We start from the raw sequence: 15988 nt of genomic DNA, 5'->3' as shown, positions 1-15988 counted from the left end.
TGATTCATGTACAAAACAAAAAACAAATATGAAATACAGCAACCAACAACAACAACTGAAATACAGGGTCCTGACTTAAAAATGATTGCGGGTGCCCAAACCAAAGTATCAAAGTATTGCTACTTCTATGATACTAATGATACTATATATATATCTAGACTGTTAAACATTACTATGATATAACATGTTACATCATAATCTACTAAAATAAACTGATGATCTGCTTTTTCTGAAGTTTGCATTCAACTGTTTATATCTTAGTCAAAGATAGTATTTACACAGTGGTCTTTAATGAATCACATGGTAGGGACAGAGTCCATTGGAATATAGATTTCCTCATGATAAACACTGAAATGTATATAGCCTAATTTTTTTTTCTGAAAGAGTGCTAAATAAATTGTTGAAGGCATAACTATGAGCAATGGAGTATTGGAGTGTTATAGTATTGTCCAATGGTTCTCAATTAATCAGTCTTTTTATTACTAAATGTGGATTTTATGAACTTCAAGATATAAAGAATGTTCAATTGGAACATTTGAAAACTGTAATAATTTATAATGACAGAATATTCAATCCTTTTTTTATACGACCGCAAAAAAATTTTGGGGTTGTATATTGCTATCACGTCGTCGTCGTCCGAAGACATTTGGTTTCCGGACAATAACTTGAGTTTAAGTGTATGGATATCTATGAAATTTTACCAAAAGGTTCAATACCACAAAAGGAAGGTTGGGATTGTTTTTGGGGGTGATTGTCCCAACCGTTTAGGAATTAGGGACCAAAAAGAGGCCCAAAACAAGCATTTTTCTAGTTTCAGGAAAATAACTTGTGTATAAGTATTTTTATCGCTCTGAAATTGTACAAGAAGGTTCAATACCACAAGTAGAAGAAATAAATTTTTGGGGGGTGTCAAGTTTTTAATTTTTTGAAGATTTAAGAAATTGTCAATTTTTTCTTATTTGGGGTCACAATTTATTTTGCTAATTCTTTGTATATAGTCTGAAAACAGATTTACAAAGCAACAGCACGTACAGTGTATTTCACAAAAGCTAGAAATCTTCAATTGAATATAAATTCAAATCATATAACCAATTTCAAGTTCTTTGACTACATTTATTCTGTGTCATAGACCTACAATGTGTCAAATATTTGTCACCAGGCTTATTTGGACTTAATTTTTATTTTATCATTTTATTTAGAAATTGGACTTTTGGAAAAGATATTATTTACAAATTTAAATATTTACATGTATAGACAAATAATGTGTTAATCTTAATTAGTGACATATGATTTTCAAATGTTTGTGACAGATTTATTTATTGAGTAACAGAAATTAATATGAAAGACATTAATTCATACTAAAGGTGTGAAAATTACTGTATAGGAAAATGAAAGAATAAGATTATATGAGTATTATAAATTATAATTATCTTTTATATTAATTAATGTGAATGCTGTCACTTATAGCTTAAAGTTATGAAATGTCATTTTAATTTGAGTATTGTCATGTTAATTGAGTATTGTCTATTTTCGATATTTAGTATAAATACTTATGGTAAACTTTGTAAAATGAGTACGATCAGAAGTAAGAATACTTTGAGTAAGAACATTCGGTAGATACAGTAGGAGTCATAGTGTTATGCTGACATTGTCCTTTGTATAGTTTATATTAGAACTTTGGCTTGGAATTAAATTATATAACTTGAATGTGTTGGATTTTCGTGAACTGCAACAACTAGTTCCTGAGATTGGTGACTTTCATGGTTTAATTGTTTTTCTAATGATTTTACAAATAAAATCATGACCCCGTAACCTTTAGGGAGCCAAGACAAGAGTCCCAACTGCGCTTATGATTGGTTACATATGGTGGACGACCCGGGGCATGTTGACTTCTATGCTCAACAACAATCCCAGATACCTTTAACAGCAGCAAGTGAGTGCCCCCAGTTTCATCAACAATTTTAACAACATGGATATAAATTTACGACCGCAATGGAGATTATGGAACTTTCCTAGTCAAAGACCAGTATGTGGTAAATGTGGAGTATTGCATTACAGAATTTGTTTTGCAAATTTCAAAACTTGTTTTAAATGTGGAAAAAAGGGACATTATGCTAGAATGTGTTTTGCTCGTGTACCATTAGTGAAAGCAAAAGAACAACAAACAACTATAAGGAATAAAAAAGTGAAAGGTAAGAGGAGAACAGAAAAGGACCGATCCCGATTCATTCAACATATGGACAGAAAACAACCAATGTTTGAATTACCATTTTCAAATATCAGAAATACAGCCTTCGTAAGTGTTTTAGAAACAAATAATTCAACAAAAGTAGAGCTAAAAAGAATTAAAGAAAAATTAAAGGAGAATAATATTGACCGTGAAAATTTTAGACATCAGAACAGTCAAAAAGATGAAGAAATCAGTAATCTAAAAGAGCAGCTGCACACAATGTGGGAAAGAGCACAACTATATGTGAAACAAAATGAAGACTTTCGCCAAGAATTGGAAAAATTTAAATCAACACCAGAAAACCTGAATATTAATGATCTATATTGGCAAAATGAATTATTAAGGGCAGAAAATTTAAGGATAATAACAGTGAATACTAATTTAATGAAACAACAACATTTGGAGAAAAGCAAAATTGATGCAGAGTATAATGATATAGTGAAAAACCATCAAATATACATCGATCTTCAGCTAGATTACGATCAGATGCAAAAGACAGTAGATATATTGAAACAGTCAACAATGGGTAGGAAAGAAGAAAGAGAAAAATATGAAATAAAGATTGTACAGCTTGAGATGCAGATAAGACAATTGCAACAACAACAACAACAACAACAGACATGGAATCAACCACAGAATGTTTATAATCAGGAACAACCGTTTAATTCTAGTTACTACAGCAGGAACAATAGAGGACGATTTTATTAACTTCGGAAACACGAGGACGTGTTTTTTGTTGAGTAGGAGCCATTTGTCACCAGGCTTATTTGGACTTAATTTTTATTTTATCATTTTATTTAGAAATTGGACTTTTGGAAAAGATATTATTTACAAATTTAAATATTTACATGTATAGACAAATAATGTGTTAATCTTAATTAGTGACATATGATTTTCAAATGTTTGTGACAGATTTATTTATTGAGTAACAGAAATTAATATGAAAGACATTAATTCATACTAAAGGTGTGAAAATTACTGTATAGGAAAATGAAAGAATAAGATTATATGAGTATTATAAATTATAATTATCTTTTATATTAATTAATGTGAATGCTGTCACTTATAGCTTAAAGTTATGAAATGTCATTTTAATTTGAGTATTGTCATGTTAATTGAGTATTGTCTATTTTCGATATTTAGTATAAATACTTATGGTAAACTTTGTAAAATGAGTACGATCAGAAGTAAGAATACTTTGAGTAAGAACATTCGGTAGATACAGTAGGAGTCATAGTGTTATGCTGACATTGTCCTTTGTATAGTTTATATTAGAACTTTGGCTTGGAATTAAATTATATAACTTGAATGTGTTGGATTTTCGTGAACTGCAACAACTAGTTCCTGAGATTGGTGACTTTCATGGTTTAATTGTTTTTCTAATGATTTTACAAATAAAATCATGACCCCGTAACCTTTAGGGAGCCAAGACAAGAGTCCCAACTGCGCTCCTGATTGGTTACATATATTTGATTACAATCCAAATTCAGACTTGTATCAAGCTTGAATATTGTGTCCATTTTTGCCCCAACTGTTCAGGGTTGGGACTCTGCGCTCAGCAAAGCAGTTTATTTTTGTTTGTCACAAAGTTTATGTTAGTAAATGTAAGTTCATACGATTTCTACCAAAAAATGATCTAATCTTTGTTGTGTGAAAATAAGAAGATGTGGTATGATTGCCAACGAGACAACTCTACACCAGAAACCATATGACATAGAAATTAACAACTATAGGTAACCATATGGCTTTAACAATGAGCAAAACATATTCCCACATAGTAAACTATAACTTATTTTACATTCTAAGTAAACAGTAGATGAACATCCCATACTTTGTGTTTATTTTACAGGTTTGAAAGAGACTTTGTGCAAGAAACTATTATTTCTGGTGGGGATAGACATAATGGAGAAATTGCTACATTTCATCTTGGCAGGTATATTTTATTAATATATATAGGTATATAAGACCAAACAGAATAATATTGTGTTCATTTTAATTTTTTATCATGCTAATTTTGGCTAAAAACTAATTATAAAACTTTTAATGTCCATGGCCGGAATGTTACACTTTTTTGTCTCACCTACGGCAGAATGCGAAACCAGCATAAATCAATTTGTATAATACTTTAAATTTCAAAAAGTAGAAGACCTTGATACTTTATATATACCTCTCATATGTGCATTGTCCTTGACCTTATTTTTATTGTTCAGTAACTGCTTAGAATTATCACATGAATTTCTTGCTAATAATGAGTAGTAGAATAACTGCATATTTGATATATAGTATCCTTGCTAGGTTTACTGTACATGTCTGTCAGACAGGGCTCATCTGACCTTGACCTAATTTTTAAGGATCGGTGATCAATATAAAAATAAGGATTATGTGGAATGATTGTCAATCAGAGACAACTATCCACCAGAGTTCAAATGACAAAGATAAAAGCATTTTTAATTACAATTCTGTTTTCTTTGTTAAGCACAGAATTTTTATGCCCCTGCTGTAGCGGAGGGGGCATTAAGTTTTACCCTTGTCCGTCTGTACGTCCCAAAATTGGTTTCCATTCTCTAACCTCAACCAAATGTTACGAAACTTATCCACAATGCTTATTACCACAAAACACAGATCGAGTTTGAATTTTGGTGGCATCACTTTTACAGTTCGAGAGTTATGCCCTTTTACAAACGGAAAAATTGCTGAAATATTAGTTTTTGTTCTCTAACTTTAGTTTGCCTCAACCAAATTTTATGAAACTTATGCACAATGCTAATTACCACAATATACAGATCAAGTTTGAATTTTGAGGGTGTCACTTTTACCGTTCTAGAGTTATGCCCCTTTATAAATCTCAAAATTGCTGAAATATTTGTTTCTGTTCTCTAACTTTAGTTTGCCTCAACCAAATGTTATGAAACTTATGCACAATGCTAATTACCACAAAACATAGATAAAGATTGAATTTTGGTGGTGACATTTCTACTGTTCTAGAGTTATGCCCTTTAAAAATGGAAAAATTGCTGAATATTCGTTTCTGTTCTCTAATTTAAGTTTACGTCAACTAAATGTAATGAAACTTATAAACAATGCTTATTACCACAAAATTCAGATCAAGTTCAAATTTGGGTAGTGTCACTTTTACAGTTCTAGAGTTATGGCGCTTTATAACGTTATATGCAAGTGGGGGCATCATGTGTGTCCGATGGACACATTCCCCATTTATTTTTATGCCCCCGCCGTAGCGGAGGAGGCATTAAGTTTTACCCTTGTCCGTCTGTACGTACGTACGTCCCAAAATTGATTTCCGTTCTCTAACTTGAGTTTGCCTCAACCAAATGTTATGAAACTTATACACAATGCTTATTACCACAAAACACAGATCAAGTTTGAATTTTGATGGTGTCACTATAACCGTTCTAGTTTTATTAAGTGATATACCGTAAATTCTGGACAAAACTCAATACTTTTTCAGTTATAGATAAAGGGAGATTACTCAATTAAAAAAATTCCTGAGTATGTTCCTCAGCTTAATTCTATGTAAAATCAAAGCAACTTTTACCCCCTCATTGTTCATAAACACCTGTACAAGTTCATTAAAACATGATATTATTCTCTTTTTTTCAAGGCTTCTTGAATTCAGAAGAACACCAATAGCAGTTGGCAGGAAAATAAATTTGAAAACAGAAATCATTCCAGTAGCTACTGAGAGATTACTGAAGACATTCTTTACCAAAGGTAATAATCCCCCAATTCATTTACTTTGAAAGTACTTTTATTCATGGGTATCATTTTTCGTGGATTGAGCAAAAGTTACATGTTCGTGGGTTCTTTAAATTCATGGATTTTAGTTTTCTGAAGGAAAAAATTTGGGTGAAGAATTTGAACCATCAGAAACAAAATTGTTGAAAATAATCATATGGTGTTCATTTTCACTTACATGTTCGTCTTTCATTTCTGACAACATTCATCAAATTTTAATAAAATAATTGCTTTCAGAAATAAGCTGATTCATTTCTGAATACAAGTTATCTCATTGAAGGAATTTGCAAAGTAAATATTTTAATTGTTGCACAATTGTAATCAGAAGTGGTGACACTAATTAACCCGAGATCAAATGATCAACAGATTAACGATCATCAAAGGTGTAAATTGGGCCATGTCATTTAAAGAAAATGTTTGCATAAAAAATGCTACAAATGTACTTTGAATTAATACTGATGAAATAATACTTATGAAATATAAAAACAAGCCCAATATGAAATTATTCTTTTTTTCGTGAGAATAATGAGGAGATAAAATGAACACTTCATCATCACATATCTTCACCTGAAGTCTGACTTTCATCTTTCAAAACTGATTTTTTTCATGAGAATTAAAAGGTTAAAAGTCGTACAACTTAGGTTATTTAAAGATTAAAATCTGAAGTATTACATGCAAAGTTAAAAATCTCCAGTTCAAGATTGCTTTAGCTTTGATTGTTTTTTGAACATTACATGTGTGGTATAAACAATGAGACAGCAATGACAAAAAAATAAAACAAGTCAACACATAAGTCTTGAACAATAGACATATGTTTACAAGATGCATCAACATCACCTTGTTTTATGAAATAAAAAATTAGGATAAAAAATATGAAAATTACTTTTGTAGAAATAAGAAGATATGGTATGATTGTCAATGAGACAACTTTCCACCAAAGACCAAATTACGTAGAAGTTAGTAACTATAGGTCACAATATGGCATTAAACAATGAGCAAAACCAATAGTGTGCATAGCAAGCTATAACAGACCCTGAAGTTTTTGACTCAACAAAAACACAGACGAGTTCTATATAAATCAGAAAAATCTATAATATGAATTGGACTTGTTAATCTATCCCGTATGACTGACCGTGTGAGACCCTCATGGGTCGACAAGGTCGTTATACACCCTGTAGTAGTTCTATCCTATATTAAACTTGTCACAAGGATAGCACCTTCATATCAGATCCTCTGCAAATTTGTATGAAGGTTTCTGTTCATCAAAATCTAGAATGAGTTCGATAATCAGAAAAATCAGAAAAAGAGACAACTTTTTAGGATGGAAATTTGTAAAAACATCCCATATTACTTCTTGTCCCCTTCATCTGACCCTCTTCATATTTGGATGAAGGTTTTAACTTATTAAAAAATTAGGATTATTTTAATAATTTTAAAAAATGAAATAAGGGAACCATTTTTTCCTTGTAGGAAACTTGTAAAAATATTCCATATTAATTCTTGTCGCTGGGGTAGCACCTTCATTTCTTGTCATATCCACTTCAAGTGTTTGATTGTTTCCACTCATCAATTCTCAGATGAGTATGAAAATAGAAAATCTAAAATGAATGACCATGCTGTTATTTGTATTAGTACATTGTACTGAACAAAGTGTATCATAACTTTAATTATATTAATAGGTACAATTTTTTCCAGGCTTGTAAAAACATCCCATGTTAATTATTAGGGGCTTGCTTAATAAAGGTTTTATTATTCATTTAATTTTCAGGTCGAAATCAGTGTTTTTATGGTAAATGTTTGTATTGTAAGGATGAATCTACTGGAGTCTGTGCTGAGGGAGATATTTTAGAGGGTGTCATTATACTTTGGCTGCCCAATACATATCCCCTGAAAGTATATCCTAGTCCATGGCTAAGATCATATAAAGCTGGAGTGACTAAAAGGTAACTTCTGTAATACGTATACTTATACTTAAATTCTAAAATTATTGTGTGCATTTATCATTGCCATTTTTGGAGAATAGACAAAAATGTGAGATTAATTATTGCGATTTCAGGAAGATCTGCTTACAAATATATGTATCAGATGTCAGAATGCAAGTTCTTATTATTGCAATACTCACCCAGTCGCATTATTTGCATTAATAAAAACCTCAAAATAATTTCTGAATTTACAGTAGTATTAATTAATTGAGGTTTTCATAATATATTCCAAGGTCTGTAATAATAGTCTGATAATGTTTGTTATGGCACGTTGCAACATAGAGGGTCATAACACACTCAGAAGCCTTTAATACTGACCGATGACATATAACAGGGACATTATAAAAACACTGGTACCCATCACCAAATATGTTTATTATCCGTTTAAGTTATTGCTGAAATGCCCAGCTAAATTCATTTCATAATGACTTGTTTATCAAAAGTGGCCCTAATTAACTTTATAATGACTTATTTTATCCGTAATGGCCCTGTATTAGTGCCCTGTTGGCTGCAATAGGCACTGTTTCTATTTGACTTTAAACTGGACATTTCAGCAATCATTAACTTAGTTGGTTGATAATTACATTTAATGATGATAATGAATGTGAACAGAAATTAAAGTGTACAAGTAATAAGGCTAAAATGTATATACCATGGATATAAATGATTCCACAGTACATGCCCCGATTTAAACCAATGCAGCAACCAGTGGCTTAAATATTGTAAGGTAAATACAGTTATGATCAATAACAGTATAAAGTATTTGTGAAGTATTAGATTAGTAAGTATATATAATCATGCAATGTGTGGATGTATATACTTTGACAATTTTAGGTGGGAGAGTAACAAGGATTTTTGTAAAGATGTGATAATGAGACAACCTTATGATTCTGGACCAATTTTAATGGACCTGATAGATGCTACTATAGTGGACTATTTAATAGGCAATGCAGACAGACACCATTACGAAACGTTAGGGACAAAAAGTGATAGTATGGTGCTGATTTTGGACAATGGCAAGAGGTACCTTCAAATTGTTATAATGTAGTTGTGTTTGTAATATTTATTTTGTTTGGAAAGCAGGATGTAAACAAAACAAAAAAACATAAACAAAAATAGAATTCAAACAGATTAATATAAATTTTCTTACAGAAAATGGATAGCTATGCTAGAGTTTCTGTTATTCATAGCACCAGAAATGTATATTAAGTAATGGACAATGTTTTTCAGTTTACTTAGCTTCTTAATTATTAATTATTAATTAATGAAGAAATGTTTGATATTTGTTTGTTTGATTCTGTTAGTCTTAAGTTGTAATTGGAAGTAATTTATTAATTTATGATTTGCTGTGCAGCCTTTTTATGTTGTTAGTTAAAACTTTCTCTGTTAATTGTTTTTTATGTGGTTTTTTCTTTTTTTTTATGTATGTAGACAAGAGAAAAAGAGATCTTGAGCACAATGATACATATTCCTTTAAAACAATCTAAAGTAATCAGCTGGCATGAAGTACAGTACAATTTGAATTATCTGGGGAAATGACTTATTCTTATAAAGTAACAATCTTTGATATAACCATTATTTATTTTTTTAAGTTTTGGAAATCCAGACTATGATGAATACACAATACTGGCACCTCTGTACCAGTGCTGCAAGTATGTTTCTTTAATTTAGCTGTATTCAGCTTGTGACCAACAATATAAATAAATTAAACAGTCTTTTATAATCCTTGCAAATGGCTTTTTGTCCAACCAGATTTATTCCAAGTGGTTATGCAAAACAAAGAGTTAATCACTCCATAAACTAAATTTGAATATTACAACACATTTTTATGCTTTCATTTATTTCAAGAAATAAAAGACGGGCATCCTCATTTTCTTCAAACTTTTATAAAATAAGATTGCATTGTAATCCAATTTTTTAAAATTGAAAACATTTATGTGTAAAAATTTGTTATTGACCCAAGAAGGTTAAACAAATCTGTTAGTAGTAAGAATTTGTGTCAGTTCTAGAGTACCTTAATTTTGTATAAATAATTCTTATATAATGCAGCAAATGTTAAATGAATCTAATTGTGCTCATTAAATTGGGTACAATAAAACTATTTTTAACTAAATTTTAATAAGACATTAGAATTGTTATATCTATTTAAGAATTCGAGAATCCACATGGCAGACCTTACTTATGCTGCGTAATACAGTGCTCAGCAAGACATTGCAGACTCTTTTAAGTCAGGATTCTATTGAACCTGTTCTTCATGACAAATATTACGCAGCTTTAGACAGAAGACTAGAGAGAATTTTACTGGAGGTCAATGAATGTATTGTGTCGAAAGGTTTACATCAAGTAATAACTGATACCAGTACACATTCATAGGTAAGTTAAAATAAGTACCAGTTAACCTTGAAAGTTCAGGTTCAATTGTAGGAAAAAGTGGCATGTGACTGGTAACTAACACTAATTGCTATGGACTTAATTACTCATAGACAAGATGAACAAAATGTAGTGGTTACAAGTTAGTATTAATAATAACTATTTGTCATCAGTTTACTTATACAGATATTCTGAAGAACTAGTGAACCAGTTAAAACCAATCTTGACAGATATGTTCCTTTGAAAGGCCTTAATTATTAGTGATGTTTCTTTGATAATGCCATGCAGAAATGTTCTTAAGAAGGTACTGAAAGGTGTGACTATGGTCTATATTGAAAATATTGAACAATTCCAAGAGGCCAAAAAAGGGTCAGATTGATCCAAAAATTCAAAGATCTTTTTCTATAGAAATGGTAAACTTAAGACTTAGAAAATTCACTCAAATAATCAGTTTTCCGCACTTTTTTATACGACCGCAAAAAAAATTTTGCGGTCGTATATTGGTATGACGATGGCGCTTTCGTAGTTGTCTGAAGACACATTAGTTTTCGCACAATAACTTTAGTTTAAGTGAATGGATCTCTATGAAATTTTACCATAAGGTTCAATACCACAAAAGAAAGGTTGGGATTGATTTAGGGGGTACTTGCCTCCAAATTTTAGGAATTAGGGGCCAAAAAGGGGCAACAGTTAAGGAATTGGGGGCCAAAATAAGCATGTTTGTAACTTCCAGACAATAACTTGTGTGTTAGTGTATGGATCTCTCTGACATTGTACTACAAGGTTCCGTATCACACAGGGAAAGCTGGAATTGAGTTTGGGGGTAATTGCCAAAAACATTTAGGAAAAAGGGGCCAAAAATAAGCATTGTTCTAGTTTCCAGACAATAACTTGTGTTCAAGTGTATGGAGGTCTCTGAAATTGTACTGCGAGGTACCATACCACAAAGGGAAAGCTGGGATTGATTTTGGGGGTAATTGCCTCAAAATTTTAGGAATTAGGGGCCAAAAAGGGGCAAAAAACACGCATTTTTTTAGTTTCAGGACAATAACTTGTGTGTAAGTGTATGGATCTTTATGAAATTGTACTACAAGGTTCAATATCACAAAGGGAAAGATGGGTTAGAGTTTGGGGGTAATTGCCCTAAAAGTTTAGGAATTTGGAGCCAAATAGGGGCCAAAAATCAGGCATTTTTATACGACCGCAAAAAAATTTTGTGGTCGTATATTGGTATGACGTTGGCGTCGTCGTCGTCGTCGTCGTCGTCGTCGTCCGGCGTCGTCGTCCGAATACATATTGGTTTTCGCACTCTAACTTTAGTTTAAGTGAATGGATCTTTTTGAAATTTGACCATAAGGTTAAATACCACAAAAGGAAGGTTGGGATTGATTTTGGGGGTTATGGTACCAACAGTTAAGGAATTAGGGGCCAAAAAGGGGCCAAAAATGAGCATTTTCTAGTTTCCAGACAATAACTGTGGAACGGTGTATGGATCTCTCTGAAATTATACGACAAGTTTCCATACCACAAAGGGATGGTTAGGATTTGCTTTGGGGGGTTATGGCTAAAACCGTTTAGGAATTAGGGGCAAAAAAGGGGGAAAAACAAGGTTGTCCTGGTTAATGGACAAATACTTTAGTACAAAACATAATTTAAAGCAGTGTAAGGGAGATAAATCAAATACATCATTGAAATTATCTCCCTTACACTGCTTTTAAATTATGTATAAAGTAATGGTTAATGAACAATAAAGATAATCTAAAACAGTGTAAGGGAGGTAATCCAAATACAACGTTTTAGTTACTTCCCTTACTCTGCTTTTAAATTATGTTTAAAGAAATGCATATTTATAAAGGAAGACCAGTAAAAATATCTGCAAATTTTTTCATCTTTTTTTTTTACAAAAAAATCCATATGAAAGATTTGACACTATATTTTTTTATTAATTCTATTATAAAATAGATTAAGTTAGCACTATGGTAAATTTAAATGGGTAATTATGGTTGCCAACTCCATTGGAAATTTGAATTGAGATTATGACCATATCTTGAGGGAAAGAATTTTTTTGGGGGAAAAAGGGGGGGGGATAAAAAGAAATTGTGGGGGGGCCAATTTTTTCTCATTTCAGATTTCAGAAATTAAAAAGAATTATTCTTCAAATATTATTTTTTTTTCAAATTTCAAATATTGAAAAATTTCAAGAAGTAATCTTTAATTGCACAGTATGGCGCATTAGATTTGTAAAATCTTTGATCACATTTATTTATTTGTTATGCCGAATCTAACAGTGTATTTAGATTTTTAATTTTGGGTCCAGTTTTCAAATTGGTCTACATTAATGTCCAAAGGGTCCAAAATTAAACTTTGTTTGATTTTAGCAAAAATTGAATATATGAGGTTCTTTGATATGCTGAATCTAAACATGTATTTAGATTTTTGATTTTTGGCCCAGTTTTCAAGTTGGTCCAAATTGGGGTCCAAAATTAAACTTTGTTTGATTTCAACAAAAATTGAATATATGGGGTTCTTTGATATGCTGAATCTAACCATGTATTTAGATTTTTTATTTGTGGACCCCGTTATCTAATTGGTTCATATTGAGGTCAAAAGGGTCCAAAATTAAACTTTGTTTGATTTCATCTAAAATTGAATTATTGGGGTTCTTTGATATTCCAAATCTAACCGTGTATTTAGGTTCTTAATTTTGGGTCCTGTTTTTTAAATTGGTCTACATTGAGGTCCAAAGGGTCCAAAATTAAACTTAGTTTGATTTTAACAAAAATTGAATTCTTGGGGTTCTTTGATTTGCTGAATCTAAACATGTGTTTAGATTTTTGATTATGGGCCCAGTTTTCAAGTTGGTCCAAGATAGGGTCCAGTATTTAAACTTTGTTTGATTTCAACAAAAATTGAATATATGGGGTTCTTTGATATGCTGAATCTAAACATGTATTTAGATTTTTGATTATGGGCCCAGTTTTCAAGTTGGTCCAAATTGGGGTCCAAAATTAAACTTTGTATGATTTCAACAAAAATTGAATATATGATGTTCTTTGATATGCTGAATCTAACCATGTATTTAGATTTTTTATTTGTAGGCCCCGCTATCAAATTGGTTCATATTGAGGTCAAAAGGGTCCAAAATTAAACTTTGTTTGATTTCATCGAAAATTGAATTATTGGGGTTCTTTGATATGCCAAATCTAACCGTGTTTTAGATTTTTAATTTGGGTCCCGTTTTTTAAATTGGTCTTCATTGAGGTCCAAAGGGTCCAAAATTAAACTTAGTTTGATTTTAATAAAAATTGAATTCTTGGGGTTCTTTGATATGCTGAATCTAAACATGTATTTAGATTTTTGATTATGGGCCCAGTTTTCAAGTTGGTCCAAGTTGGGGTCCAAAATTAAACTTTTTTTGATTTCAACAAAAATTGAATATATGGGGTTCTTTGATATGCTGAATCTAACCATGAATTTAGAGTTTTTATTTGTGGGCCCCGCTATCAAATTGGTTCATATTGAGGTCAAAAGGGTCCAAAATTAAACTTTGTTTGATTTCATCAAAAATTGAATTATTGGGGTTCTTTGATATTCCAAATCTAACCGTGTATTTAGATTTTTAATTTTAAGTCCCGTTTTTTAAATTGGTCTACATTAAGGTCCAAAGGGTCCAAAATTAAACTTAGTTTGATTTTAGCAAAAATTGAATTCTTGGGGTTCTTTGATATGCTGAATCTAAACATGTGTTTAGATTTTTGATTATGGGCCCAGTTTTCAAGTTTGTCCAAGTTGGGGTCCAAAATTAAACTTTGTTTGATTTTAACAAAAATTGAATATATGGTGTTCTTTGATATGCTGAATTCAAGTTCTTAGACCACATTCTTTCTGTGTCAGAAACCTATGCTGTGTCAAATATTTAATAACAATCCAAATTCAGAGCTGTATCAAGCTTGAATGTTGTGTCCATACTTGCCCCAACTGTTCAGGGTTCGACCTCTGCGGTCGTATCAAGCTGCGCCCCAGCGAAGCATTTTATTACAGTTTCCAGACAATAACTTGTGTTCAAGTGTATGGATCTCTCTGAAATTGTACTGCAAGGTACCATACCACAAAGGGAAGGCTTGGATTGAGTTTGGGGTGATGAATCATAAGGGTGTTCAAAAAATTGGGGAGGGGGGATTTTTTTTTTCTTTAAAATTTTTCATTTTAAGTTGGTTATTTTTGATTTATATATAAAAGCAAATAATAATGATATGGTTTGATTTCATTGGGGTTCTTTGATATGCTGAATCTAACCGTGTATTTAGATTCTTAATTTTTGGTCCTGTTTTCAAATTGGTCTACATTAAGGTCCAAAGGGTCCAAAATTAAACTTAGTTTGATTTTAACAAAAATTGAATTCTTGGGGTTCTTTGATATGCTGAATCTAACAGTGTATGTATTTAGATTATGGATATTGGACAATAATAGGTAAACTAAAAATTTTTAAGTTCTTAGACCACATTCATTCTGTGTCAGAAACCTATGCTGTGTCAAATATTTAATCACAATCCAAATTCAGAGCTGTATCAAGCTTGAATGTTGTGTCCATACTTGCCCCAACTGTTCAGGGTTCGACCTCTGTGGTCATATCAAGCTGCACCCAGCAGAGCATTTTATTGTATCATGCTTGAAGATATTGATTTGATAATTGGTATATAGTTTTATTATGACAAGTGACAGATCAAATTCGAATTTTGTTCCGGTCTGATGATTTTGTGCAGAGTTATGGTCCTTGGATTTAGAAAATTCACCCAAATGAACAGTTTTCCACACTTTTTTCGTCATGCTTGAAGATATTGACTTAACACTTGTTATATAGTTAACACCATGATAAGTTGTAGATCAAGTTAGCGTTTTGTTCCAGACTATGAATTTTTAACCGGTAGGGGACTATGTATTGCAATGCAGTACTCTCAGAATGCTTGTTTATCTTTAGTTACCAATCTTTTATGAAGGGTTAGTTTTGCTACATGAGTTTATACTACAGGTACATCTAGTTTAATAGTTCTAGTTAAAAAAGGAAAAACAGTACTGTATTTGAAGAGTGGCCCCCCTCAACTGGGGATTTTAAGGTCGTGTGACGGAGTATAACCAGTAAAGGGATATTTGTGACAGTCAAATCCAAAAATGTCTTACTCTTATAATGTTCAAAATTAAAACATTTTAAATATCCCCTAAACGTCGACTGCGATTGCAATGATGTTGCCAATAGCTCCGACCGTCAATCGTGGAAATGATGGCAGACGTCATCCAATCAAAATTGTAGATACATACCAAATTGCATTAGAGTATAAAAATTGTTGTCACTAGTCTTAAATAAAATGAGATGTGAGGTATTAGTCAATGGGCAATCCAACAACAAAAATAAACATAAGACGTATACAGTGTGTATTGGGGAAAATTATATTTGTGTGGATATTTGTTTTCCTAGATTCTCCAAAGTATGTATACAAGCCTAGAAAATTATATTTGTGTGGATATTTGTTTTCCTGGATACTCCAAAGTATGTATACAAGCCTAGAAAATTATATTTGTGTGGATATTTGTTTTCCTGGATTCTCCAAAGTATGTATACAAGCCTAGAAAATTATATTTGTGTGGATATTTGTTT

The 15988-nt window shown here is 31.6% G+C and overlaps 1 protein-coding gene across 1 annotated transcript in view; it reads left to right on the top strand.

Moving 5' to 3' along the window:
* Positions 1-15988, top strand: part of LOC127729381 (glycosaminoglycan xylosylkinase-like) — a 54340-nt gene that overhangs the window by 37089 nt on the left and 1263 nt on the right. The window contains exons 4-9 of the mRNA XM_052237205.1: positions 4080-4163; positions 5850-5959; positions 7752-7926; positions 8800-8988; positions 9558-9617; positions 10116-10338. Of these exons, the coding sequence (XP_052093165.1) occupies positions 4080-4163; positions 5850-5959; positions 7752-7926; positions 8800-8988; positions 9558-9617; positions 10116-10338 (841 nt within the window). The remainder of the gene's footprint in view (positions 1-4079; positions 4164-5849; positions 5960-7751; positions 7927-8799; positions 8989-9557; positions 9618-10115; positions 10339-15988) is intronic.

Source organism: Mytilus californianus, unplaced genomic scaffold, assembly GCF_021869535.1.
Source record: "Mytilus californianus isolate M0D057914Y unplaced genomic scaffold, xbMytCali1.0.p SCAF_2, whole genome shotgun sequence".
NCBI classification, from domain to species: Eukaryota; Metazoa; Mollusca; class Bivalvia; order Mytilida; family Mytilidae; genus Mytilus; species Mytilus californianus.
This window is presented reverse-complemented; position numbering and strand designations above follow the sequence as displayed.